The sequence below is a fragment of the Delphinus delphis genome, chromosome 11, assembly GCF_949987515.2.
Source record: "Delphinus delphis chromosome 11, mDelDel1.2, whole genome shotgun sequence".
Classification (NCBI taxonomy): Eukaryota; Metazoa; Chordata; class Mammalia; order Artiodactyla; family Delphinidae; genus Delphinus; species Delphinus delphis.
The window spans coordinates 41,660,341-41,686,320 of NC_082693.1; the positions used below are offsets into that span (position 1 = coordinate 41,660,341).

At 51.7% G+C, this 25,980-nt stretch overlaps 2 protein-coding genes across 2 annotated transcripts; one reads left to right on the plus strand and one right to left on the minus strand.

The window, feature by feature from the left end:
• The first annotated feature begins 6,605 nt into the window (after positions 1-6,605).
• LOC132434297 (keratin, type II cuticular Hb6-like) lies at positions 6,606-11,054 on the plus strand. Its single transcript, XM_069541234.1, is given in 6 exon segments — positions 6,606-6,653; positions 7,787-7,951; positions 8,214-8,339; positions 8,593-8,757; positions 8,759-8,813; positions 10,873-11,054. Coding segments are annotated over 6 exon segments (741 nt in total).
• Positions 11,055-17,882: 6,828 nt separating this feature from the next.
• Positions 17,883-25,281, minus strand: LOC132434547 (keratin, type II cuticular Hb5-like). The gene is given in 10 exon segments (XM_060026235.1): positions 17,883-18,826; positions 18,829-18,855; positions 19,487-19,518; positions 20,277-20,497; positions 20,905-21,030; positions 21,297-21,461; positions 22,117-22,212; positions 22,354-22,414; positions 22,948-23,156; positions 24,862-25,281. Coding segments are annotated over 10 exon segments (1,518 nt in total). The 3' UTR covers positions 17,883-18,665.
• Between the last annotated feature and the right edge of the window lie 699 nt (positions 25,282-25,980).

Sequence of the window (25,980 nt, forward strand, 5' to 3'; positions counted from 1 at the left end):
CTATTTATGCTCGGGTAGGAAGTGCTTGGCTATGCAGATGGGGTTTTGCAATTTGTGCTTTATGGGCTTGGGTGGCTAGCTGGGTCCAACGCCTCTCTAGAATGTGCTTTAATAGTGGAGTGGCCCGCACCCTCCTCTGAGTAAAGAATGCCAACCCCTGGGCTGTAGGGGAACTCAGCATGTTTCATCTTCAAAGTGCCTCGACAGCAGGGCACGCACACATCTGAGAGTACTGGAGAGAGAAGGGCAGGGCAGGGGAGGGGAGAATGGGGCCAAGAAAAGGGGAGGAGAAGGGAAGCCAGATGGGGCAGACGCAGGCAAACTGTATGTGTGTAGGGTGTGAGTGGGGGACCCAGGAAAGACTGCGATATTTATGAATAACTTCTAGAAGTTTCCATCCCAGTAGTGGCCAAGGCCCTACTATAACATAAAGCTGTATTTCCCCCATCTGCAGAAAGTCCAGTTGGCTGCTGAAATACACCTGACTTCCTGTCATGGCAGCAGCCAGCAGATTATTAAATATTTGTGTTTTATGTCTTCTTCCACTTTTATTATGAGAGTTTTCAAACATATAGATAAGTTGAAGGAATAGTACCTGTGTAACAAACACCCTGATGTGTTCCACCCAGGTACCCAGATTCAAGAGTTTTTAACATTGTGCCGTATCTGCTTTCACATTTGCCCAATTATTTGACGATTACAGAAAGCATAACACGGAGCCCTTAAATACTTAGGCATATGCATTTCTTAAGAATAAGGACAGTACCATTTTCACATGCAAGAAAAAGAACGATAATTCCAAAGAATCATTTACTATCCATTCCATATTAAAATTTCCCAATTGCCCTAATAATTTTTAAAAATAGGTTTTCTTGATTTAACTTATCGCTCTATCTCTTGTATTTTCTGTACACTGAAAATTAACTCTTGAGCTAGGCTGGTCAGTATGGTAGCCAATAGACACAGGTGGTTATTTAAATTCGTTGAAATTAAATAAATTCAAAATCTAGTCCCTCAATTACATGCCACACATGACTACTGGCTACCTTATTGAACAGCACAGCTACAGAACAGTTCCACCATCACACCAGCTTCTATTAGATAGTGCTGGTCTGGAGGCTTGACTGGGTTTAACTGAAACATTTTTGGGCAGAATACGTCATAACTGATGCTTTATAACTCTTACTGTATCACCCCAGGAAGCACAAAATGTCAGGTTGTCCTGTTACTGGTGATGCTAAATCGGGTCACTTGAGTACATTTTCCCCTTTACAATTAGAAAGAATTCCATAGGGCAACATAGGTCCTACTTTCTTTTTATTGGCCACCTACTATGTGACCATCATTATATGCCATAAATGATCTCTAATTCTCACATCAACCCTATGAAGTATGTATCATTATCCCCATTTTACAGATGAGGAAACTGAGGCTCAGAGAGGTTAAATAACTCAACCAAAGTCTCCCATCTATTTTTTTTTAAAGATTTTTTTAATGTGGACCATTTTTAAAGTCGTTATTGAATTTGTTACAATATTGCTTCTGTTTTTTTAAAAAATATATATATTTATTTATTTATCTATTTTTGGCTGTGTTGGGTCCTTGTTGCTGTGCACGGGCTTTCTCTAGTTGCGACGGGTGGAGGCTACTCTTCGTTGCGGTGCTCAGGCTTCTCATTGCGGTGGCTTCTTTTGTTACGGAGCAAGGGCTCTAGGCACAGGGGCTTCAGTAGTTGTGGCACGCAGACTCAGTAGTTGTGGCTCGCTGGCTCTAGAGTGCAGGCTCAGTAGTTGCGGCGCATGGGCTTAGTTGCTCTGCGGCCTGTGGGATCTTCCCGGACCACCCCAAATCGAATCACATCAAAAGGATACAACTACTGCTAGTGTTGGAGGGCCTTCTGCAGAGGTGGGGGGTGGCTGTGGCTCACCGGGGGAACAAGGACACTGACAGCAGAAGTTCTGGGAAGTACTCCTTGGTGTGAGCCCTCCCAGAGTCTGCCATTAGCCCCACCAAAGAGCCGGGTAGGCTCCAGTCACCCATCTATTAAGCAGTGAAGCTCAGGAGATGCAATGCCTTCTCACCTATAGGCTATGGCAACCCCTGGATTTCCTAATCCCTGCAAACTTTCAAGAGGGTGGAGAAGTTGTTAGAGAGAGGATATCTGTGGATATAGGATTGGGGAGAGTCAGTCTAAGGAAGGTGGGCAGAGTCAGAGGAGGCTGGAATGGTTGCAACCAGGAGGGCCAATGGGCATGTATGTGGCACAGGGCAATGAGAGGCTGGGGGCGGGGTGGAGATCTGCAGGACCGTGTGGCTGCGAACTGAAGGAAGGGGATGGAGAACAGCACTTTTAGTTATTTGTTTACCTCTGGTATATTGTAAGTACCTATATAGGTTATACTGTGTTCTATGTACCCGTGAAGCACCCCATTCCAATAGAGCAGGTCTAGAAAAATGATACCATAAAGTACAGGGGTTTGCATTAAATGGAAGGGAAAAAAAGAAGTGAAACGCCGCAGCTAGCAATCTTCCCCGTCCTCCCCGCCGCCCCCATAGCAGCTGTGTCTTAGGGGCAAAGGCAGGCAGATCAGCTTAGGGCAGGAGGGAGGTGGGGGGGTTGGTGGGCAAAGAGAATAGTGTGTCCGTGCAAAACATTCAGGAGTGGGGCTTGTGACAGGACTGACATGGGGGCACGGACTCCTCCTCCCAGAGGAGGCGTCATTCCTGATACTTTATGTGTTTGGGGAGCTGGGCCAGCTCTTCTGAGGCCCTTTATGCCCTCATCCGCCACTCTGGGCACTGCCCACAAGGCAGCCGTGGTGCTCCCAGCCAGCCAGCTGGCCGGGTGTCCTGAGGAGAAGCGCTGTGAGTCAGGGTGCAGCTCACACACGCTTTGCCTTTTCTACCAGTGTAACTCCCTATAAAAATGCCACGCGTAAACATGAGCTAATTACTAATGGCTGGTCTTTGCTAAGCAATTTGAAAGGAGCAGCAAGCAATTTAAAACAAGATATTAAAAAAAATTCAGATGTAACATTTCATTTAACGTCAGGTATTATTAATGGCTGCTAATTTTGAAGACCTAAAAAGACATTCAATCTGTAGGTTTTCTTAGAGTAAAAAAGCTTGTGGTGGGGGAAGAGAAGAGGGGAGGGGGGAAGAGTTGGCAGAATGACCACTCCGTGGTCTTGGCTCTGCCAATGGGAGCTTTATGGAAGTTAAAATTGCTTTTATGGTGAAATATCCCACCCCCAAAAAGAAAGTATAGGTGGTGTGCCTACCACCTGTAGGAAGAAATAGAACATATGTGTAACTTAGGGGCTTCCTCTGAGCCTCATTCTCACTGTACCCCCTTCCTTCCTGATCCAGGGATGGCTCCTCTCTGGGATTTTGTGTTGAATCATTCCCTTGCTTTTCTTTACAGTTTAAGGACCAAGGAATGCATCCCTAGACCATATCTGATTTAGTTTTCCAGTTTTTGAACTTCATATAAATGGAATCATAATGTGTGTATTCCATTGTTCAGTGTGGCTTCCTGTATTGTGTTCATTTTCACCGTGGACTGTATTCTTTGTATGAATATGTCACAGTTTATTCATCTTTCCACCCTGGTAGCCTCATGGTTGCCCCCAGAGTTTGTATTATGAACAGAGCTGCCATGAACTTTCTTTTCCATGTCTTCTGGTGTATTTGTGCAAGAGATTTTCTAGGGTATGTGGTTATTTAAAAAAAAAAATTATTCAGGTAGCATATGCTTAGTGTAGAAAACTATTTTATGAATATTCTTCCAAACTTAATAACAACATCTTTTGATGTTCATCTTACTTCATAGTAGATACTATACTGATTGCCCAACTTTCGTTAATGCGTTTAATTTTTACAATTACCCTCTGAGGCAGGTGTTATTATTCTAGTTTTACAGATGAGGACCCTGAGGCCTAGAGGGTTAAGAGATTGCTCAGGTTGTGTAGTTAGAGGCAGAGATGGCACTCAGAGCTTGGTGTGTTTGATCCCAGTGGAAGGGATGAGTTTATCTCACTGCACTCCTATCCATCCACCATCTGTCATCACTAAAGTATCACTTGGTAGATGGTGTTTGTATAGGACACAATCATACACACTCGCTAATCCCTCCCTCCAGTACCTCTTCAGGGTCCTTCAGTGTGCTCTCAGGGTTCAGGGCCAGAGGATGAACTCACCCTTATTTGATGTGAGCTTCCAGTTCTAAGAGAAAAGCTGAACGTATACCTAGATCATGAACAAAAATGCAAACCCTGCCGCACACCAATGGGTACAAATGTTTTGTTCATGGCTATATTCCAAGGGCTTGGCACATAGTAGGTGCTCAATAAATATTTCTTAAGTGAATGATATGAATACCAGCTGCATATTAAGTGCTGAGTAATGGAGCCATAAAAGCTTGATGGTTAATTATGCAAAGCTTTTTGGTAAGATGGGGTGGGGACCAGATGAAGCAGACCAGAGGGCAGCCATTCCTGGGGCTAGGGATGGGGTGGGGAGAGATCCTGGCTGGGGCCTGAAGGAAAGACACAGTGAGTAGATGTGTTCTTTACCTGAGTCCTTGACCTGAGTGATGATGGGGTGGTAGGGAAAAGCAACCAACAAGGGCAAGAATTCTGAACGCCACGGGTCAGAGTAGAGGTGGGGTAGGGTTGGGGAAAGAAAGAGAGAAGTGGATGGAAGGTAGATTTCTAGATAAAAGGAGGAAGAAGATGCTTGGTGTTAGACAATTACTCTCCAGGGTCCCTTGGAAGAAGGATGGAGACTGGCTGGGGGTTGAGGAGAATGGGAGGGAGGGCAGATTGGGGGAGACAGAGAGGAGGGGAGGGAAGTGGAGGACAGTGGAGGAAAAGAGGGAGAAGACCCATGGGAGAATGGTGGGGAGACACTCCAGGGGTGGAAGAGCAGAGGAGGATGAGGTTGATGGGGGAAGGGGCACAGCACTGAGGACAAGGTGTAGACCTACCTGAAGGGGTGGGCAACCTCGTCTCCAGCTCTAAAGAAATGAACCTTCATGGGGCAGAGACGTGGGCTGGGGGAGGTGCAGGGGCTCAGCCTGGTTAGTGGGAATGGACCTTGTCAAGGGTGGAGCTCCTGAGTCAGGCTTCATCCTCTGCCAGACTCTCCAGGATGGCCTTTGGCCCTCCCTCCTCCGGTGAGTTCTCATGGATAATTGGCCACTGTCTCGGGCTGTCTTGGTGAGAAGGCAGAGCTCTGGCACGACCTCTTGGATACCTGCGAGCCTAGAGTGCAGTTTTGGTATCTTCCAGGTGTAGAGTCCACAGGCTGCTTCCCAGCCTCTAGCCGGGGGGCAGAAGAATGACATGGGCCCTGCTTCTGAGGTCTCTGTCTCAACTGGCTCTCTACTGTCACAGCATCTCATGATCCCTTCCTCTTCTGCAAGGTCCCTCAGCTGCCCCTACCGTCCACTCTCTGAAATAGCTCCATGTACATCTTGTTACCAACACTGTCCCTCCTGCTGCCTTACTGAAGCCTGTCCTCACCCTTTCCAGGGAGCCTTTCTTGCCTTTCTCATCAGACCAGCTGTCTTTCACATTGCCTCAGAATGGGCACTCTCAGTAGGCCTTGTGCTTCTGAGCATCTGATGGTGTAGCTAAAACCCAGCCCTCTTCAGACTTCTGGACTTTCTCAGGATCTTCTGGGTCTGTCTTCCTCATCAGATCAGGAGCTCCAGAATCCATGTCTCCTTCCTCTTAGTGTTTTCCTGCCTCCCTCCAAAATTAAGACAGGGTTCAGCGTATTGCAGGGACACATCAATCACAGAATCCCTGAATCCCGCAACAAGATATTACCTTGTTTAAGCCATCATCCATTTTGGGGAATCTTATAACATCCCCAGAGGAGCAGGATGGACTGAAGGGAGTCTTGAACAAGAACTTCTCAATGTTAAAACCACCTGATTTACCCCTTCTTTCCAGGCAACCCTTGAAACAAGATCTACTTGGGCTAAAAGAAGAGGCTGTGATCTCCAGATATGAAGGTCTTTTGGTTCGCCCTGTCTCCACAAACATGATAGCCACTCCAGAATAAACAGTGTTTCTCTTTTACATAAAGCTTCCCTAAATGGGAGACACAATGCAAGCTCCTTAGGAAACCACGACTACTTGACCCCCTCTGGCAAGTCTTTCCTCAAATCCAACTTCTGTCTTTCCAGTCGCAGCGAAAGCCTGACTTCTCTTGCTCTCTTTGGAATTCCATTATACTCGGATGGATTATCAATGGCAAATCCCCCACTCTCAACCCCATGGTATCCCTGGGCTACTGACCAATCAGGAGTTTTCAGAATCAGGCAAAAAAGCAAGATGAATGAGCATGTCATTGAATTATGGCTGAGGACTTCCAATAAGGCCAAATAAGACACACACATTTATCAGTTACTACAGAGAACAGACTTTTTGGACTGTCCAAGCTTTTCTCTTCATTCAGTAGTGTGGTTGCCCAAGGATTGGTGACATTTTCCCTTTGCCTAAGAGGAGAGATTCTCATTGGGCCATCCCTGGGGCAGTTGGGTTTGAGGATGGATGCTTGATTTGGGGTTCTTTTCCAGGGTAAAGGAAGTGACGATGGTCAAAGGTCTCCAGTCCTCCCTGCCCCTTGGACTGACCTCCATGGTAGAATAATAGTTGATAACATTTATTGAGCACTTGCTATGTGCCAGGTGTTGAGTTAAGCATTGTCCATGTATTTTTAAATTTAATCCTTCTATTAGTCTTTTCAGATAGGCACCATTAGTGGGAATCTTACATAGGTGGTTTAGGAATGTGGGTAGGTATATTCCATCACACCTGCTGATACATCCACAGCAGCAGCAACAATAACACGTATCTCTGTCTCCGCGTCCAACCTGCCACTACAACTACAGCAGCAGCACCGATACCGACCACTAATATGATTACATACTTAGAGTGTGTCAGGCTCTGTTCTAAGTGCTTGACACCGATGAATTCTTTTAATCCTCATAAGAACTTTATGAGGTGGGTACTATGATCCCCATTTTACATATCATGAAATGAGATACGGAGAGGTTAAGTAATTGCCTGAGGTTACACAGCTAGAAAGTGGCAGCGCTGGACTTTGAAACTAGGCAGTTTGGAATCTGGGTCTGTGTTCTTAACTGATAAACCATGTACTTAAACGTTTTAGTTTCAATTATATTAAGAAATAACTTTGCATAATGACTAAGTACACCCGTACATACATATCACATGCTATTGAAACAAAAGATCCTGAAACGTTACTTTTACTACAGAAGTTACACTGTAATATTTTCTACTATATTCTACTCTACTTGATTTTGTCCTAATCTGTCTCATTAAAATTCTGGTCGTCCCTATTGGTGGGTCACAGTGTGAGCTCTGAAAAAAGAAATGCAGTCCCAGAGCCTGCTGCTTCTTAATGATTACGGTAAACACATCTGCTCTGTGCTCTGGGTCTACTGAGCATGTGCACATTTCTGTAATACTCCACGGCAGCACTAGGAAGAAGAGGCTTAATCCATTTCCCAGAGGAGTGAACTGCTTTGCCCCTAGATCACACAGAGCTATTCACGGCAGAGCCTTGGTTCCTACCCAGCCTTTTACCGTTCAAGGCCCAACCGATCCACACTGGATGGATGGCACAGACCAAAATGGATGTGTTCTGACATCTTCCAAGGCTACCGACAAACTGTAAGCTTAGGTCTCTCACTGTGGTGGGGGAGGGGATGGTGTAAACCACACGCATCCTCCCATCCCACCATCTGCAGGAGATCCGAGTTCTCCACACTCACATCTCAGACGCCTCGGTCATCGTCACGATGGACAACAGCCGGGACCTGAATATGGACAGCATTGTGGCCGAGATCAAGGCGAACTATGACGACATTGCCGGCCGCAGTCGGGCTGAGGCTGAGAGCTGGTACCGCAGCAAGGTGAGTGTCTCAGGGCACCTGCCTCCTAGACATGGTGGGAGGGATGGGTGGTATATATTAACACGGCTTCTTTTGTCTGGGGACTCTGATTCCTAGAGGTGGTGAAAGAAGTGCAGACCCCTCTCAGGTTATAGTAGCAGGACGTGGCTGCCGCGTATGGTTGCACAGGCTGAGTACTGTACAATCTGCAAATCATCTGTTGTGTCCTGAGTGGGTGGGATGTCCCATCCTGAGTTTCATGAGCCTCTCTGCTTCCCTCCAGTGTGAGGAGATGAAGGCCACGGTGCTCCGGCATGGGGTGACCCTGCGCCGTGCCAAGGAGGAGATCAACGAGCTGAACCGCGTGATCCAGAGGCTGACGGCCGAGGTCGAGAATGCCAAGTGCCAGGTAGGGGTCGTTTGAGGCCCACCCAGGGTGCCACAGGCAGTGTGTGCACCCAACTGGATCTCACCATTCATTCTCCAGCCCATCTGCATGACCTGAGTCCCAGGTTGTGGTCACTTAAGGAAACCCAGGTGATGAAGAGGAGAGACCTGTTCCTGGGGTGATCCCAGCTGGCCAGGAGAGACTGGATGTGTCCAGGAAGTGGACACAGAGACCCAGGGACCATAACCCACCTTGTTCTCTTCTGGGCCTTTAGAACTCCAAGTTGGAGGCCACTGTGACCCAGGCGGAGCAGCAGGGCGAGGCGGCCCTTAATGATGCCCGCTGCAAGCTGGCCGGGCTGGAGGAGGCCCTGCAGAAGGCCAAGCGGGACATGGCCTGCCTGCTCAAGGAGTACCAGGAGGTGATGAACTCCAAGCTGGGCCTGGACATCGAGATCGCCACCTACAGGCGCCTGCTGGAGGGCGAGGAGCACAGGTGGGTACAGTAGCCAAATTTCTCTCTCAGCCCTGCCTGGGTTCTCAGTGTGCTGTCCCTCACATTCCTACTTGACTCCTGTGTCCAAACCTCCCCATCCTGCAACTGGAAAGGTAATTTGAGTTATTCATTAGGTATGTTTCTAGCCCCATTTGAGTCTCTCATGCCCACTTAGGTGCCGATCTGAGATTGGTGCCTTTTGCAAATCTGTTTCTCAGAGCCCGGAGTCAAGGCCATAGTCATTGCTTTTCCTGAGAAGCCCTGTCTGGGCTGGGCCACCTTCCCTGTATAGTGCCTCTTCCGTCCCGGGCCCTCACTGCAGATGCCCCTCAGGGTTCCAGCTCTCTTTTCAAGCCTGGTCCTGGTCCCGGACCTGGGAGTTCAGATTTCTCCCCAAATGACAGCTTCAATAGGGGATTGTATCAACACACACTATATATTTTAACCACAGTGAGCACCCCTAAGTGGTCGTCCATTGCAGCAAGCGGGACTAAGGATAGCCAGACAGCAGGGACTGGTCTCTTGAAGCAGCTGCCCTGGTCTGGGCATTTTTGCTTGTTGCTTGTTTTGGGGGCGTGGGGAGACCCACTGGGCTTCAGCCTTCTATGTTCAGCTGGAGGGGGGCGGCTGAACAGCTCCTATGAGGACAAGAGTCCCGGGGTGTTGCCTTTGGTTCTTTCCGCAGGTTAGTCAGGTGCTCTTACCCTGAGCCTTCCTCTTCTCACATCCAGCCGGGCCCTTGGTCCTGGGCAGAGTCGAGTGAGGATGCAGAGGGAGCATCCTGTGTATTGGGGAAATGAGGACACAGGTTTGGTAGCTGGAATCAAAGCGATCACATGTGAGACCCGCAACAAACTCAAGTAATTGCCTTGGAGATTTCAGAGGCACTGGGGCTCTCTGGGCCTGGGTAGTTTCATTGGGGCAGAATTCTAGGAGGGAGAATTTTTCAAGACTGAGTTTGAATGCTGGAGAGACACTGGAAACAGTAGCACTGGAAACAGAGAGGTCCACCCCTTTGCCACAAAGCGCTCTTGGAATGAACTCCGAAGCTTTGGTGCGGGTTCCCTAGGAAACCTGGGCATGGGACGGTAGATGGTGGGCTGCGGATTCTCCACATTTCTGAAGGTGATATTGACAACCCTTTGCCACGGTCCCTCGGAGGGACTCTGTGTGTTTTCCTTAAGGAGAGAGCGTTGTGTGGGAAGGAAACACGGGCTGGGTGGAGTTAGGTGGCAGGAGTGATATCCCTGCCTCCGGCACTGGTTATTTCCTCTCTCTGGGCCTCAGTTTCTCCACCTGTTAAGTGAGGGAATTGGTGTAGCTAGTCTCTGAGCCTGCTCTCAATGGGTTCTAACATCCCATTCATTCATGCAAGTTATTTATCGAGCCAGGCATCGTTTGGGGCACTGTCTGCAATGGGGAAAAGAATAGACAAAAAATTCTGTCTTCCCGAGACTCGCATTTTAGTGACGCCAATCAGACCAGATTCAGGAATTTTAATTTGCTGCACCTCAGTTGCATTTACAAGTCCGTAAGAACCGAAACAAAGAGTAGCAGCTACCGTTTTTGAAGTGCTTACTCTGTGGCAGGCATTGTGCACTTATAGGCGTATTCTGAGTTCATTCTCACAACAGATCAGGGAGTAGATTTTCCCCAGGAGGAGTCAGGCTGAGGGAGGGCATTTCTGAGGCTGCTCAGCTAATAAGGGGTGGAGAGCCAGCACACCAGGTGATCTGTTTCCAGAACCCGTACAGTGACCCGGCTACCGCTAAATCGCCCCTTCCCCTGGGCAAGTGCTCAGAAGGAAGGTGGGGGACCTCACCCTTCACCTTGGCTGTGTGTGGTCCAGTGGCTTTTCAGGGCACTGACCTTTCTCTTTTCCTTTCCCCGCAGGCTGTGCGAGGGCGTCGGGGCTGTGAATGTCTGTAAGTAGCCGCCCCGCCCCCTTCTCCAGCTGGGTGGTCACAGTGCCTTTGGGGAGGGGGCATTTTCGCTGCCCCAAGCCTTCTGGCTGTGGCAGTGCCTGACCCGCGTCTCTGCCTGTTCTCCCCCCATCCAGGCGTCAGTAGCTGTTGCGGTGGCGTCGTCTGTGGCGATCTCTGCGCCTCTGGCGCTGCCCCTGCTGTCACCACCAGCGTCTGCAGCGCCTCCTGCAGCGACAACGTGGTGGTGGGCACCGCCGACGCCTACGGCCCCTGCTCCGGGCTGGGCCGCAGCATCGTGGGCTCTAAGAGGTGCTAGGGTCGCCCTCCGCCCAGCCAGGACCTCTTGCAAGCGGAACGCCCCTTCCGTGGCCCCACGCGCCGCCGGCTGCTGGCCTCCCGAGAACAGGCTCCAGATGTGTACCTTTTGCCTCTCCTGCTCCCTAGCTGCTCCCTCTGTGTGCCATCCCCCGGCACCTGAGCCCCAGTGAGGCTGGGGCGCACCTTGGCTTCTTTCTGTAGTCTTTCCTAGTAGTCGTTTTGTTGTTCTGAGGATTCATCCTTTCTCCCGCCTTCTGTTTTTTGCTGGATTCATTGGTCTTGCCTGATCCCTTCATCTAAGCTTAGAGGAACAGGACAGACCCCAGAATCTCCCCATCTGCGCATCCTGGGGAATCTGCCAGTGTGCTTGTACCTATGGAATGGAGATGAAGAACACTGATGGTGGTTTTCCTGTAACTCTGTGAGGGATGCGACCCATTGGAGGGGAGCCCATCACCTTCCAGGAACGCCTGCGGAGGCTTCTATAAAAGCCGGTGAGTCAACTGCCTGCAAGTTTGTTTGCCTTTATTTCACTCTTTGTTTCCAATAAACTAATTGTAACTAATCCAACCTGGTGCCTCAGAATCTTGCAAACGCCAGGGCCCTCCTGTGATAGGTGCTCCCTGCCAGAGATTTCTTCAGGACCTCTCATGCACTTAGTTACTTTTCAGTAGGTGAAAATGACTGCAGTAGAAGCTGCCCACCTGGCCTTGAGCAACCTGAGGCTTGGAAGAACAAGAGAAGACCCAGGGAGGCAGGGAATCCCTCCCTGCCTTGTGTGGTTATGGGTTTCTATAGACCAAGGTTTCTCAACTTCAACACTATTGACGTTTTGGGCTGGAGACTTCTTTGTTGGGGGGTGAACGTCCTGTGCATTGTAGGATGTTTAGCAGTAGCAATGGCCTCTACCCACTAGAAGCCAGTAGTACTCCTCACCTCCAATTGTGACAACCAAAGGTGTCCCTAGACATGGCCAGATGTGCCCTAGGGCTTCTCAACCAGGGTGATCGTCCCCTCCACCCTGCTGGGGACATTCCTGGAGGGGGAAAGTACATGAGGAAATGGGTGAAGGAAGACATGTGGGACGACAGTGTGAGGGAGACGAAGAGCTTTGGGTCAGGAGAACCAGGCTTCTAGTTCAGAGTCCCGATTCTGCCATTTCTTAAGTGCGTGACTTTGGGCAAATTGCTTCCACCTTCTGAGCTTCAGTTTCTTTGGCTATAGAATGAGGGATGTTGGACATTATTCCTAAGGTCCCTTCTGGCCGCCTAAGTGAGATTATGTATTTAAAAGATTTTGGTTAATACAAACCTATGTTTGAATGTTGGTTCAGCCATTTACTAGTTCTGTAATTGTGGGCAAGTCATTGATCCTCACTGAGCTTTAGCTTCTCCATCTGTAAGATGGAATAATGATGCCTCCTGGGTTGTAGGGAGGTTTCAGATATCTATTGCACATAACGAATCACTCCAAAATTTAGAGGCTTGAAACAATAATGCTTTATTATTTCTCATGATTTGATGGGCTTACTGGGCAGCTCTTCTACTTTATGTGATGTTGTTTGGGATGCTAGGATGTCTGGAAGGTCCAAAATGACCTCCTTCCATGGAGCTGGACTTGGTACTAGCCACCAGCTATGAGTTCAGCTGGAGCTATTGGCCAGGACGTGTCAGTCAGGGCCTAATCAGGAGACGATAATTTGAACAGATGAAGTTTAATATAAATAATCATTAACGATAACGGGATTGAGTAATGAGAGACTGGCTAGTAAGAAGCAAAAAATCTAAAGCATACAGGAGCTGCTGGACTTCCCTGGTGGCGCAGTGGTTAAGAAGCCGCCTGCCATTGCAGGGGACACGGGTTCGAGCCCTGGTCTGGCAAGATCCCACATGCCGCGGAGCAACTAAGCCCGTGCGCCACAACTACTGAGCCTGCGCTCTAGAGCCTGCAAGCCACAACTACTGAAGCCCGCGTGCCTAGAGCCCGTGCTCCACAACAACAGAAGCCACGGCAATGAGAAGCCTGCGCACTGCAACGAAGAGTAGCCCCCACTCGCCACAACTAGAGAAAGCCCGCATGCAGCAACAAAGGCGCAATGCAGCCAAAAATAAATAAATAAAATAAATAAATTTATTAAGAAAAAATAAAGCATACAGGAGCTGCAGATATAAGGAGCAGCCCCTACCCCTAGGCCTGAGAGAGTGCACCCAAGGAAGTGGACCCCCTGTGGCCAAGATCTGGACCTCAGATCCAGGGAAAGCTAGGGAAACCTGTTCAAGAAGACATGTCTCCACCTCAAAACCACCTGAGAAGGATATTGGAAGCCGCTGGCCACAGGATACTGCTGACTACTGTGCACTGCGGCAGTGAAGCCACTGCACGGCAGGAGCAGTTCTGGAGAAACTGTGGGTGCGGCCAGAATGTGCCAGGAGGAACCTGGAACCAGGAAGGAAAGCCCCTTCCTCCTGCAATCTCTCTCCAGCGTCCTCTACTGACAAAGCTTAATATTGTGCCAGCGAACAAAGGAAAATATTGACAGGGCCCCTCTAAACGTTCACAGAGCCGGCAATGACGGGTGAGTCCGGAGCTGAGAGAAAATACATTGACAGTTGGCATCCAGAGACTTGGCTGTCCTCCATATGAGCCTTTCTCATGTAGCTGCTTGGGCTTCCTCACAGCCTGGTGGCTGGGTTCCAAGAAGAAGGAAGGTGGGAAGCAGAAGCAGCCAGTCCTCCTTAGGCCTGAGCTCAGACGTTCACTTCCACCATATTCTACTGGGCAGGGCAGTCACCGGGCCGGCTCAGATTCAAGGGGAGAGGAAACAGGCTCCTCCTCGTGATGTGCAGAGAGGGAAGGAATTGATGGGGCCACATGTGGAGACTAGATCCCACAGCGCACTCTCTGGTCACAACAATTCATGTCCCTCTCACAAACAACATATGCTCACCCTTCCAGAGATCCCCCCAGATTTCTCCCCATTATTATACCAGCTTGAATTTCAGGATCTTGCTATTTGGATTCAATCCAGTTACACGTGAGGCTCGTGGGATAGGGTTCTTTTGTTGCAGCTCCCCCATGATGGTCTACCTCAGTCTGAAGTCCTGTGAGTTAAATGGAAATTATCTATGTCCACCACACCCATCATGCAATGGTGAGATGGGGTGGGATAGCCATAGTCTGCACTCTCATTTATTTTTTAAATTTTTACTTTTATTTGGGCTGTGCCACATGGCTTGTGGGATCTTAGTTCCCTGACCAGGGATTGAATCCGGACCCACGACAGTGAAAGTGCTGAGTCCTAACCACTGGATAGCCAGGGAATTCCCGCACTCTCGTTTAGAAAGAGGAAAAGCTCGAGGCACTTGGAAGTCCCTGATTCATAACAACTCTAAGTATAGTCAGGCACCCACTGCAAACTCCTCCTGTTGTAGTGGCAGAGGGACTATATCTGATTCACACATGCCACTTATGTGGGGATCCAGAATTAAAACTCAGACTTCTGGTGGGAGGACATGTGCCCTGATGGCCTGGACAGAGACAGTTGATTGGGGACCTCTGTCTCCGGCATATTCTTGAATTGACAGTCCTCAAGAAGTCCCACCAGGGAAGTCTGTTCAGAGTCCCCTCAGATGCAAAGGGTGTCCCCCTGGATGTGATAAGATGGAGAGAGGGGTTTCTGGTGGACAACGTTCTTTCACTTGTTTTATAGGAAAATCTCTTACTTCTCTCACCTCATGTTATTTGGGATTTATAAAAAGGGATAGCACAGGGAGATCAGCTCGGTGCTTTGTGACCGCCTGGAGGGGTGGTATAGGGAGGGTGGGAGGGAGGGAGATGCAGAGGGAAGAGATATGGGAACATATGTATATGTATAACTGATTCACTTTGTTATAAAGCAGAAACTAACACACCATTGTAAAGCAATTATACTCCAATAAAGATGTAAAAAAAAAAGGCCTGATTTGGTAGAAGATATTTTGTCACAAGAATACATATTTGATCTGAAGATATAGAAAAACCTTTGAGTAGTTCTCCCTGGCAATGCCAGGGTTGACTTCAGAAGGTGTCCCCAAGGGGCACATTGGTCCCCTGGGACTCTGGGATCTTTCTCCAGATCTTTCTTCATGTGGTGTCCACCTAGTCTCTGCCTCCTGGGCTTAGAGGGTCCTGCAGGGGCTGTATCTTGGGCACAGCATGGTCTGGACTCCACCAAGTTTGAGCTGGGGAGAAAATCAGGTTCAAAAGGCCGCTAGATCTGCTCTGCGGAGGGAAAGGTGTTGTACCAGGATGGAGCTGGGGAAGGGGGGGTGGTAGAAATGGGGGAGGGTCTACCTCTCCTTTCTGATGGTGGCGGTGGAGGGTGTGTATATGCATATTTGTGCCGCTAGTGTTTCCTCCATATTTAATGCAAAAGCTCATCTTCTGAATGCTCCCTTGACCCACTCCCTTCCCTGGCTACTTGCCTGTCACCACCGCTCTTCAGTAGCACCAAGGGTATAAGAGCGGGGTAGCCAGACAAGAGGTGATTCCCAGATGGTCATTTCCAATGTCCCTGTCCATTCCAAAGAGGGTTACACTTTGTGATTTCCTTGATCACGTGATTACCCAGCATTTCTCACCATGCTTGTTCCGGTGGGTAACGTCTCCAGTTTGTACTTCCCGAGATCCCGAGGACTGAAGCAGGGAACAGTTGGCAACAGCAGGGCCGGGAGAAGGAGAAGCCTGGGTGTGGGTGTTTGTGAGGATGGTCCAAAGCAGAGGGGATTAGAGACTTGCTGGAAGAGCACTCGTGGCCTCCGAAAGGAGCGAAGAAGACCCCAAAGCCCGAGCTTACCTGATTTTTTGAAAGCACTATAATCCACACTTCTTTATCCTTTGCAGATCCTGTGTATTTTGGGGAGGGGCATTGAATGTTTGCATAGGAGTAGAATGTGGATAGAAGGTCTGATTTTCTCTAGATGGGGGTCCCAGCTTGGTTTGTGGAGTTTCAAAAAAAAAAAAAAGAGCCCTGGAGCCACCAACATGGGCCTCATTATTGCCTGGGCCCCTCGCTCTCCTGGCTTGTTCTTGATTGAGGGATTCAGACCACTTGTCTTCTCCTTAAAGTTTTTGTTTTTTCTAATGAAACTTTAATCCTCAGTTACTCTCGGAGCGTGCCCTTGGCTTTCTGCAGGGAATAGCTCTTTTCTCAGGAGAGAGCTGTGGGAGACCCAGAATCCTTTGAAAAGAGAAGAGCTTGCTCTGCATTTTTGCTGTTGGCTGCCAGGAGGGTGGTGGGGAGAGGTTTCATCTTCATAAGTCGAAGGCACCTTGGGCTGCCGTGCACGCAAAACATGGAAACTTATTAAAAAGCTTATCGATATCTCCCAGCTCCTGGTTGTTTGACTTTTCCATGCACGGTGTCATATTTTTGGATATCAGATTTGGCATTTTAGTTATGCTTGGCCCAGACCCAAGGTAACATCAAGGTGTTTTCCCCAAGCACAGACTCACTGCACAGGCCCCCAGGCTGACGCCCAGAGCATGGAGGCCACTTCCTGCCCAGCGTCTCTCTGAGACATGGCAGAGCTGATGCTCAAATTCTGATCTCCTGACGTTTCAGCCCTGGAGACTTAACCTTTCCTGTGGATGAATGATGTGCCTTAAACTGAACGTTGGCCTATTGTGAGTGTGACCATGCCCTTGAAGCCCAGAGAGATGGTAGAAAGAAGGAGAGGGGGCCAGAAACTTGGAGGAGGCCTGTCTGGCGTCAGCTGGCAAACCTCAGACAGCAGCAGACTGAGCACTCGGGAGAGGCCTCCAGTGGAGTCACAGTTCTTTGGGTCTGAGATGAGGATTCATCAGAATGCACAGGCCCTTAACATCGCCTCCCAGGGACAGGCTGGGGGATGGGGCAGCAGAGGAGGCCGGCAGGGGGACATCTGCCTGGAATAGCGATGGCCAGTCTGTTCTCCTAATGGAGAAATGGAGGCGAGCCCAAGAAGGCTGATGTCTACACCTCCTGCCCTACCAGCTGCCTGAGTTCATCCAACCATCTCAGGCCTGACACGTTCTGGAGCCCCATCCTGGGACTTGGTTGGGGGTCAGAGCCAGGGGGAGACACTTCCTACTCTCCAGGAACTTCCAGCTTGATCCAGTGTCCAGACATACGCAGTGACATCCCTGGCCACGAGCCACAAAGAAAGAACCAGAGATCCTCAGGGTCTGAGACACTGTGGGGCAGGAAGCGGGGGATGTGTGTGTGGGGGGAGGGAGGGGAGGGAAGGGAGGCAGAGGGAGTGCTGAGCAAAGGCAAATGGGAGGAGGGGTGTAGGGTAGCCTATGTGTCCACGTGGGATAGAACTGGGAGGCCTCAGGCGGCGGACTTGTCTCCATTGGGTAGAGCCTGCATCTGGGAAGGTGAGCATCTGGGTGGAGGGGTTGCACAGGGCTGACGAGCAGCTGGGGAAAGACGAGATGGAGGAGCCTGTGTCTGACATAAGGAGCGCATGCATATGCTGGGAAGTGGTGTGAACCAGGCAGTGGGGGATGAGAGCTATGAGTCTGGGATTCTGGCTGCTGGGGAGGGGATTTGTGGGGTGGGGAGAAAGAGGTCATGTGGGGATCTGGAGCTGTGGTCCAGGCCTGAGAGGTCTGAGCTGGAATCAGGCTATGGAAGTGGACAGGAAGAGGCAGAATCACTGGAGGGCTGGGAAACACTGCATGGGGTTGGAAAGGACTGGCCAGCTGGAGATGGGGCCAGAGGGCTCCGAGTGTCGGACTTTTTTCAGGTATAGAGACAGTGTTGTTCACAAGATCCCATGTCTTTGCATAGCAGCAGCATTTATTGAAACAAGGCTTGAGACAACCCAGAAGGCGAGGCATCCAGAGACAGTCATAGCAAGAGGGAGACCCAGGTAGTGGCCTCACCTGCTCCATCCCACCCACTCAGCACTGGACAGATCCCTCCTGCACCGGCAGGGGGTGACCTTGGAGCAACCATGGTGTTTTCTTTGAAATGTATAAAAGTGTATTGAATAGCAAGACCTGTCCAAAGTCAGAAGAATTTCCCCCATAATGGGTCTCTCAACTGGGAGGTCACAGGAGGAGTTTGGCTGGAACAGGTTAACCCAGAAGAAGGCAGTTGGTTAGAGAGACAAGCAAAACACAAACAAAAATGACCAAGGGGCAATTCTTTCCTGCAGAGACCTTCCCGGCCAGGAGAGGGGAGCTGCTGGAAGTGGCGGGGTGCTGCTTCCTCTCTGATTCTCAGGCTGTGGGAGACCAGGCTGTATAGTTAGGCTTATTCCTTGTGCCAGGAGAAGGTTAAATTTTCACAATGTCCAGCAGCCCTGGGTGACCAGTAGGGTCCCAGAGAGCCTGGTGAATAATACAAATTGGCCACTGGTATTTAGGAGTCAAATCGGAATTGAGTAAAAGGGCTGGGAATGACTCTCTCTAACTGAAGCCTGTTGGAGAACCAGGAAACAACTCCCTAAAATGAGAAGGTGGTGGAGAGCAGTGGAGGGTCTTTCCCTTGGAGGAACACATGGAGGATTCTGGCAGCAAGCACACATTTTCCATTCACACACCATTCTGTGCCTGGGGGACGCAGGCGGGGCCTCGGACTCTAGGCAAAGTGGACGGACCTGCTCCCGCAGCGGAAGCTGGAGACGCGGGGCTGACAGGGGGCGCAGGACTCGGGCGCCATCACTGTGATGCTGCCCCCAGTGGCCACGGGGCCAGAGGCAATCTGGCGGCCCGGGGTGGTGCTATACATGAGGCCCCCCAGGTGACTCCACCGCGGGAGCTGCTGACGCCTGTGGGAAGAGAGGGGACAGGAAGGGCTGAGTGGCCTGTTGTGATGTCACCAACCCCAGGACAGGCCCTAAGGGCTTCTGCACCGCAGGAGCTTCCTCCTCCTCAAAGGGGTTTAGTGGTTCATAACTCAGACCCTGTTCTCCTCAGCATCTCAGCCTTCTAGGGCAGGGGTCCCCAACCCCTAGGAACCGGGCCACACAGCAGGAGGTGAGCCGTGGGTGAGCAAGCGATGTTTCATCTGCTGCTCCCCACATCACTCCACCATCATCCCCCCGCACCCCGCCTCCATGGAAAAATTGTCTTCCACAAAACTGATCCCTGGTGCAAAAAGGTTGGGGACCGCTGTTCTTGGGCACCTGGGTGAGAAGGAATCGAGGACCCCTACACTCAGAGGGGCAAAGCTTCTGTGCCCTTATTACCCTGGCCTGCAGTTCACATCGCCACCAGTGGATGGCGCTCAACTATGCCTTCGTTTAGTGCCTCCAGGGAAGAGTGGGGCGGGAGGGGGGCATGAAAGTCCCCCTCCCTCCCAGGCCCGGAACATTCCGGGTTTAGTGGGTTAGGCTGTCAGGTTCAGATCTGCCCATCCACAAAGCCATTTTTCTAGGGGTGCTTCAAGCCGGTACTTACAGATATTCACAGAGCCCACACCTTCGCACAGCCTAAGGGGAAAGAAAACTCCGTTAATTCTGGGCACTGAGCTGGATTCCTTGAGGCAGATGGTTGCTTGGCCACAGAGAGGGCCTTCCTGTGTACAGATCCAACCCCCAAGAGGCAGGAAGTGCTCCCCCAAAGTCTCTATTAAATGCTCACTCTCTTTAACTATTCTCTGACCACAGAGACAAGGCCTTCTGATTTTCAGCAGAGGTGAGTGAGTTTACGAACTCCACCCGTGGCCTCCAATCTGAATGGCGTGGCCCACCCTGGGTAGTGCCGATCAGGCTCAGAGAAAGGAGAGTCGAATTGAATGCAGCAGCGTGTGTGAAAGGGCTTGATGCCAAGGAAGAGCTACAGCCACAGGGTGCGTCATCCTTATAGTGCACCCGCCTCCGGGGCAGGCCAAGCTTCAGTCTCCTCTAGGAAGCTACTGGAAGACAATGGATTTTAGAGCCACATGTCTTGGGTGCAGGTCCTGGCTCTTGTGCTTGTTAACCGTGTGGCCACGAGAAAGTCACTGAACGCTGGGCCTTCTTTCCTTATCTTTGGATGGGAAAAATGATACCTACCTCACTGGACTGGGAGGATTAAAAGGAGCACCTAGCACAGGCCTAATAAGCATTCAGTAAATTATCATTATTATTGAAGCTTGAGCTGGGCTAGCAGTGGGCAGAGATACAGCTCACATTTGGGCTCAGCGAAATTCACTGCCAGAGGACCAGGGCCTCCTCCTTCTAGACCCCGAGGTCTCCCCTAGCCCCACCTGTGCTCCTCGCCCTCCAGCAGGCGCCTGTAGGTGGCGATCTCGATGTCCAGGCCCAGCTTGGAGTTCATCACCTCCTGGTACTCCTTGAGCAGGCAGGCCATGTCCCGCTTGGCCTTCTGCAGGGCCTCTTCCAGCCCGGCCAGCTTGCAGTGGGCATCATTAAGGGCCGCCTCGCCCTGCTGCTCTGCCTTGGGCACAGCAGCCTCCAGCTTGGCCCGCTGTGGGGAAGGAGATGTGAGGACGAGCAGAAGAGAGAGAGAAGGTGCAACTTGGCTCCCCTGAGCGGAGGGAGCTGGGGCAAGGGTCCCAGAGAAAAGGTAGGTTAACTACCTATAAACAGGTAGTTAATGGGACTATGAGCACGAGGGAGGAATGGGCACTTTTCACCACCTCTCCTTTGATGGTGTTGCAGGGTGGCCAGGGAGGGGGAACATCAGTGATACGGCTCATGCCAGCTCCAGTGCTGCGTGATGTGCCAGGGGCCCTGCCCTCTCTCTGGACCCCTGCTTCCTCACGGGCACACTCTGAGGCCTGATTAGGGCCAGGCCTTCGCTTTCCTGCTGGCAAAGGGCCCGGTGCTGCAGTCTGCCTGTGCTGGGTATTCAAGCTCTCCCGGAACCCCTACCTGGCACTTGGCATTCTCGACCTCGGCCGTCAGCCTCTGGATCATGCGGTTCAGCTCGCCGATCTCCTCCTTGGTGCGGCGCAGGATCTCCCTGTGCCGGAGCACCGTGGCCTTCATCTCCTCGCACTTGGGGGAAGCAGAGAGGCTCCTGAGGCTCAGGATGGGACATCCCATCCATTCAGGACAACACGGATGATCGTACAGGTTGTACAGTGCTCAGCCTGTGCAGCCAGACATGGCAGCCCCACCCTGACGCCCAAATTGAGATCTGTCGGTCCTTTTCTTACCATCCCTAAAGATCAAAATCCCCAGACAAAAGAATCCTTTTCTAATATACACCTCGCATCCTTCCCAGTGCCGTGTCTAGGAGGCAGGTGTCCTGGGCCACTCACCTTGCTGCGGTACCAGGACTCAGCCTCGGCCCGGCTGCGGCTGGCAACATCATCGTACTGAGCCTTGATCTCGGCGACGAAACAGTCCATGTTCAGGTCCCGGCTGTTGTCCATCTTGACGAAGACTGAGGTGTCTGAGATGCGGGCGTGGAGGACCTGGAGCTCCTGGGGGGCCAAGAGCCAATGCATGTGGTTCTGGTGCCTTGTCTGGGCCACGTGCTCCACCCCTGGGGGCCATGTCCACTCCCTGGAGTGGGCGCTGGTCATGTATGATACATGACTCCCACTCCGTTTCATTCACATACAGGTACATCATAAGACAGTAAAGCTGGGAGGGGCCTTGGAGGTCAGCTGGGGGTAGCCCAGGACTTAACAAAGGGGGAAACTGAGGCCCAGCATTTGAAAAAGGCCCGACTCAAAGTCATTCAGCAAGAGAGCTGGGGTCTGAATGCCGGGACTAGTGATCTGTCCAGGAATTAAGACCCCCTCTCTAACTGGAAATCCACCCTACCCCACTCCCACATACACTCTTCCATATCCATGTAGAGACCAACACGCACAAAGGCCAGCACGCAGGCACACACGCTGCAGCACCCAGGGGCTCACCGGCACAGACAGGCCCAAGCACACTCGGGCGCCGCCGTCCTTGGGGCTTACCTGCACGTGTCTGTGACAGCTCCACGACAGGCCCCTCTTGCTTGTGCGTGCACGTTCATTACATGCTTCCACCACTCAGGGGGCAAACGTGCACACAACACCTCCCCCCAGTCCTCACGCTTTCCCTCCCTGCTTCCTGGCTGGTTGGCAAGGGCCTCCTCACCTCGTCATAGAGGCGCTTCAGGAAGCTAGACTCCTCCACCAGAGCCTCCACGTTGGCCTCCAGGTCTGACTTCCGCAGGTAGGCACAGTCCACGTCCTGGCAGTGGGCCGAAGAGGAGGGGGTGTGCATGTGGGAAGAGGCCCCCGGAAGGTGCCTCTGGGTCGGTGTGGTGACCCACCACGGTGCGGGCTGCACAGAGGGTGCCCCTCCCTCCCTGCCCTGTGACCAGCCCCTCACCTTCTTTAGAACCATGAACTCATTCTCTGCTGTGGCCCTCAGAGCCCCCTCCTCTTCATACCTGGGGGTGGGGGAGACAGGGGCTGGAGGTGAGGGGTCGGGGCTTGGCAACCATCTCAGCTCCTGGCCAAGCTCTTCCGGGGCTCAGAAGGGATGAAGGGCATTGTTCGTGGGCTAGCCCTGTCCCAGCCTGGCTTATTCCACCCCACTCCTGCTGCCTCTGGATGAATAACACTCCATCCCCCAAGTCTAAAATCATCTGTGCTTCCTAGATCCAAAGAGAGGCGGTGCCGCGGGCAGGAAGGGCACGGAGCCCGTGTCATGAAGGTGAGCGGGAGTGGAGGAGCGAGAAAGCTGTAGAACCCCAGAGTGGGTTTCCTTCCTCCCCTGAAAACGGCTCTGAGACTCACGGGCCTCCACGGGGTTGAGGTGGAGCCAAAGAATCTGAAAAAACCTAGGCCCCTCCTGACCATCCCCTTGGGTCCCAGGCAGCCCCTGTTGACAGACAGGCAGGAACCTTAATGAAGCTGCTTCAAGAGGCTTGTGGGTGGAGCTTTCCCACTGCCCCTGTTATTCTGGGTCGGGCGCACTCACTTCTCCTTGTAGCCCTCCAGCACCTCCTGCACGTGGCTGAGCTCCGAGGCCAGCCTCCCGCTCTCGACCTCCACGCGCTCGGCCTCCCGCCTCAGCGTCTGGATGTAGCCCTGGAACAGGGGCTCCAGGTTGCTCTCGCAGCACTGGCGGTTCTGGTGGAACCGCCACTTGGTCTCCAGCAGCTTGTTCTGCTGCTCCAGGAAGCGCACCTGCCGCCCAGGGTGGGAGAAAGAGACTCAGGAGGAGGCTGGGGAGGTGCCTGCCTCCCCAGAGCTCTCTCTCCCTCTGCTCTGATGTTCTCTGAACAGCCAGGGCCAGGCGAGGGCTGAGCCGTGGAGTGTCTGCGAGTCAGCGGGCCTTGCTCCCAGCCCCCAAGGGAGGCACTGTGGGTGTGAGTGCCCCCGGCTTGAGGCCAAGGGTCTGATTCAGCTCCCAGGTCTGCCACTGTAACAGCAAGTTGTCTAACCTCTGGGTGCTTGGTTTTCTCATTTCCAAAACAGAGATGATAATAGTACCTTCCTTAAAGTTGTAAAAATTGAACAAGTTACTATATGTAAAGTGCTTAGAACAGTTTCTGACACACAGTAAGTGCTCAATCAGTTGAACTATGACTTGTTAATTACAGTCATTCTTCATGTATTCATTTATGCAACAAACATTTATTGAATATTTACTATGTGGTGCCAGGACTTGTGCTAAGATACACACACACACACACACACACACACACACACACATCTTTGTCTATGTCTGTACCTATCAATCAATTTTATTCAATTCTCACGACGCTTTGGGGGGAGATCTTATTTCTCCTATAGTACAAAAGCGGAAACAGAGACCCCAAGGTATGAAGTGACTAACTGATTGTCTCATAATTAGTAAGGAGTCAGGATCTCATGTCCCTTGAGTCCCCTTCACTTGCCTGTCACCATAGTCTGTCTAAGCTGCTCACTAAACTCTCGGCTTCAATTTGTTATTCAAAAAATAAAGATGATAATTTCTACTCCATTGAGCCATGTTGAGGATTAACTGAGATCACTAAAGAGAAAAAGGGATAATAAGAAGGTACCCCCTGTTGCCCCCGATTCCAGACCCCAGAGCCTGGTCCTCCTTCCTCAGCTGGAGTAAGGCCTCAACGACACAGTAGGAGCCGACATGAGGGGAGATGCAGAGGTGGCCCTTCTGAGAGGCAGCCTCTGGGCAGTTCCGGGTTTCTCACGCTCTGCACTGGTGGGCCTCCTCCCGCCATCCTGGCGGCCTTGCCTTCCCCATTCCCAGCTCTGCATCCACGAAGGAGGCTGCCAAGCCTGCTTGGTTAACTGTTACACCTCCTCGCCCACTACTGTCCTTGGAAAAGAATGCTAACAGCTAACGTTTATCAAGCACTTATTGTGTGCCAGCACTGTCCCTGCATGAACCCCGTGAATCCTCACACCAAGCATGTGAGGCCAGACAAGCAGCCCGCATGAGGACTCGCACGGCGCAGGGGCAGAGCGAGGGTGAGGAGCGTGGCTCCGAGCAGCACCCTAACCACTTCCGGAGCTGCAGCACCCTAACCACTTCCGGAGCTGCAGCACCCTAACCACTTCCAGAGCGGCCCCACCGCAGGAGTCTCCTCTCCCCACTGTCTCCCGCTCTTCCGGTACCCAGTGCCCTGTGTTTCAGCAGCAGCTCTGATATTCCCATGCTGTCTTGTGTCGGGAAACACACACACTTTAGACTATAGGCTCAATTTCTGGACCACAATGGGTGTCCGATATACTTTGCAGGAATTAAACGAGAAGACGGATCCTTCCGCGCATTTTGGTCTGCATTTCTCTCCCGCTGCTGGCTGCCATGCTGGCTCCCCTACAGATCCTCCCGAGGGGAGGGCAGGGCTGGGGCCGTCTCTGGACCATCCCAGGCCTCACTGACCTTGTCGATGAAGGCAGCGAACCTGCTGTTGAGACACTTGATCTGCTCCTTCTCCTCGTGCTTCACACACTGCACGTTGGGCTCGATCTCCAGGTTGAGGGGCGCGAGGAGGCTCTCATTGACCGACACGGTGGTGATGCAGGGTGGCCTGGGGCCGCACACACCGCTGAAGCGGTACCCGAAGCTGCGGCCGCAGGAGCCAGCGCGGAAGCCGCCCCCCGCTATGCAGGGCCCACAGGAGCCCAGGGCTGAGACGCTGCGGCTGCCGAAGCCCGTCAGCCCCCGGTAGCAGGACACCCCTCGGTAAGGGGCAGCGCTGATGCAGCAGCGGCTGCCAGTTTTGGGGGCCACAGCTGAGCACGAGCTGAAGGTCCTGGTGACCCCACATCCTGGGCTGATCCTGTAGGAGCGGCAGGTCATGGTGTGGGTCTGAGCAGATGGAGGCTGAGCGTGCTGGGGTGTCGGGGGTGGCGGGTGCACTGCTGAGGATGCGTCTGGCTCCTCTGATCCTGGTCCTTTTATTGGTGGGGAGAGCTGGGCTCGGCTGCATGAAAGGAGTGAAAAGTCATTTTATGTTGTCTATTGGCTTGGGGAGTTTGCCAGCAACTCCCCAAGGACTCGTCTTAAAGGTGAGCTCAGCGGCGACTCTGGGCCTCCCTAAAAGTATTGAAGATGTTATTAGGGATACTGTGTGTTTGCACTTTTCATCTTCAAAGCTCGTTTACATACATTAGGTAATGAATTTTCTCGCAGTCTCCCTGTGAGATGGCCTTCACCCACACCTGGAGGCGGGTTTGAACTCCACAACAGTCTGAGGTGGCTGGGCATGGAGTAGGGGCTGGGGCCACTGTCTCCAGGGAGAAGTTCTAGGGTCCCAGGTTGGGTGAGACCACCAGCGGTCATCACCTCTGTCCTCTTGGCTCCACACTGAACACATTCTCAAGTAAATCGATGTGTTTCAGGGGCTGATAGATCAGGTGAGTCAAACCCACTCAGGCAGCATTGCTTGGAGGTGGTTCAGGTCCAGAGGGGCCATTTTGACCATGCTCCCTGCAGAACAGAGGGCTGGAGCACGTGGTCCCTTAGAACCTTCTGGATTCCACCCTAGCAGTTTCTGTT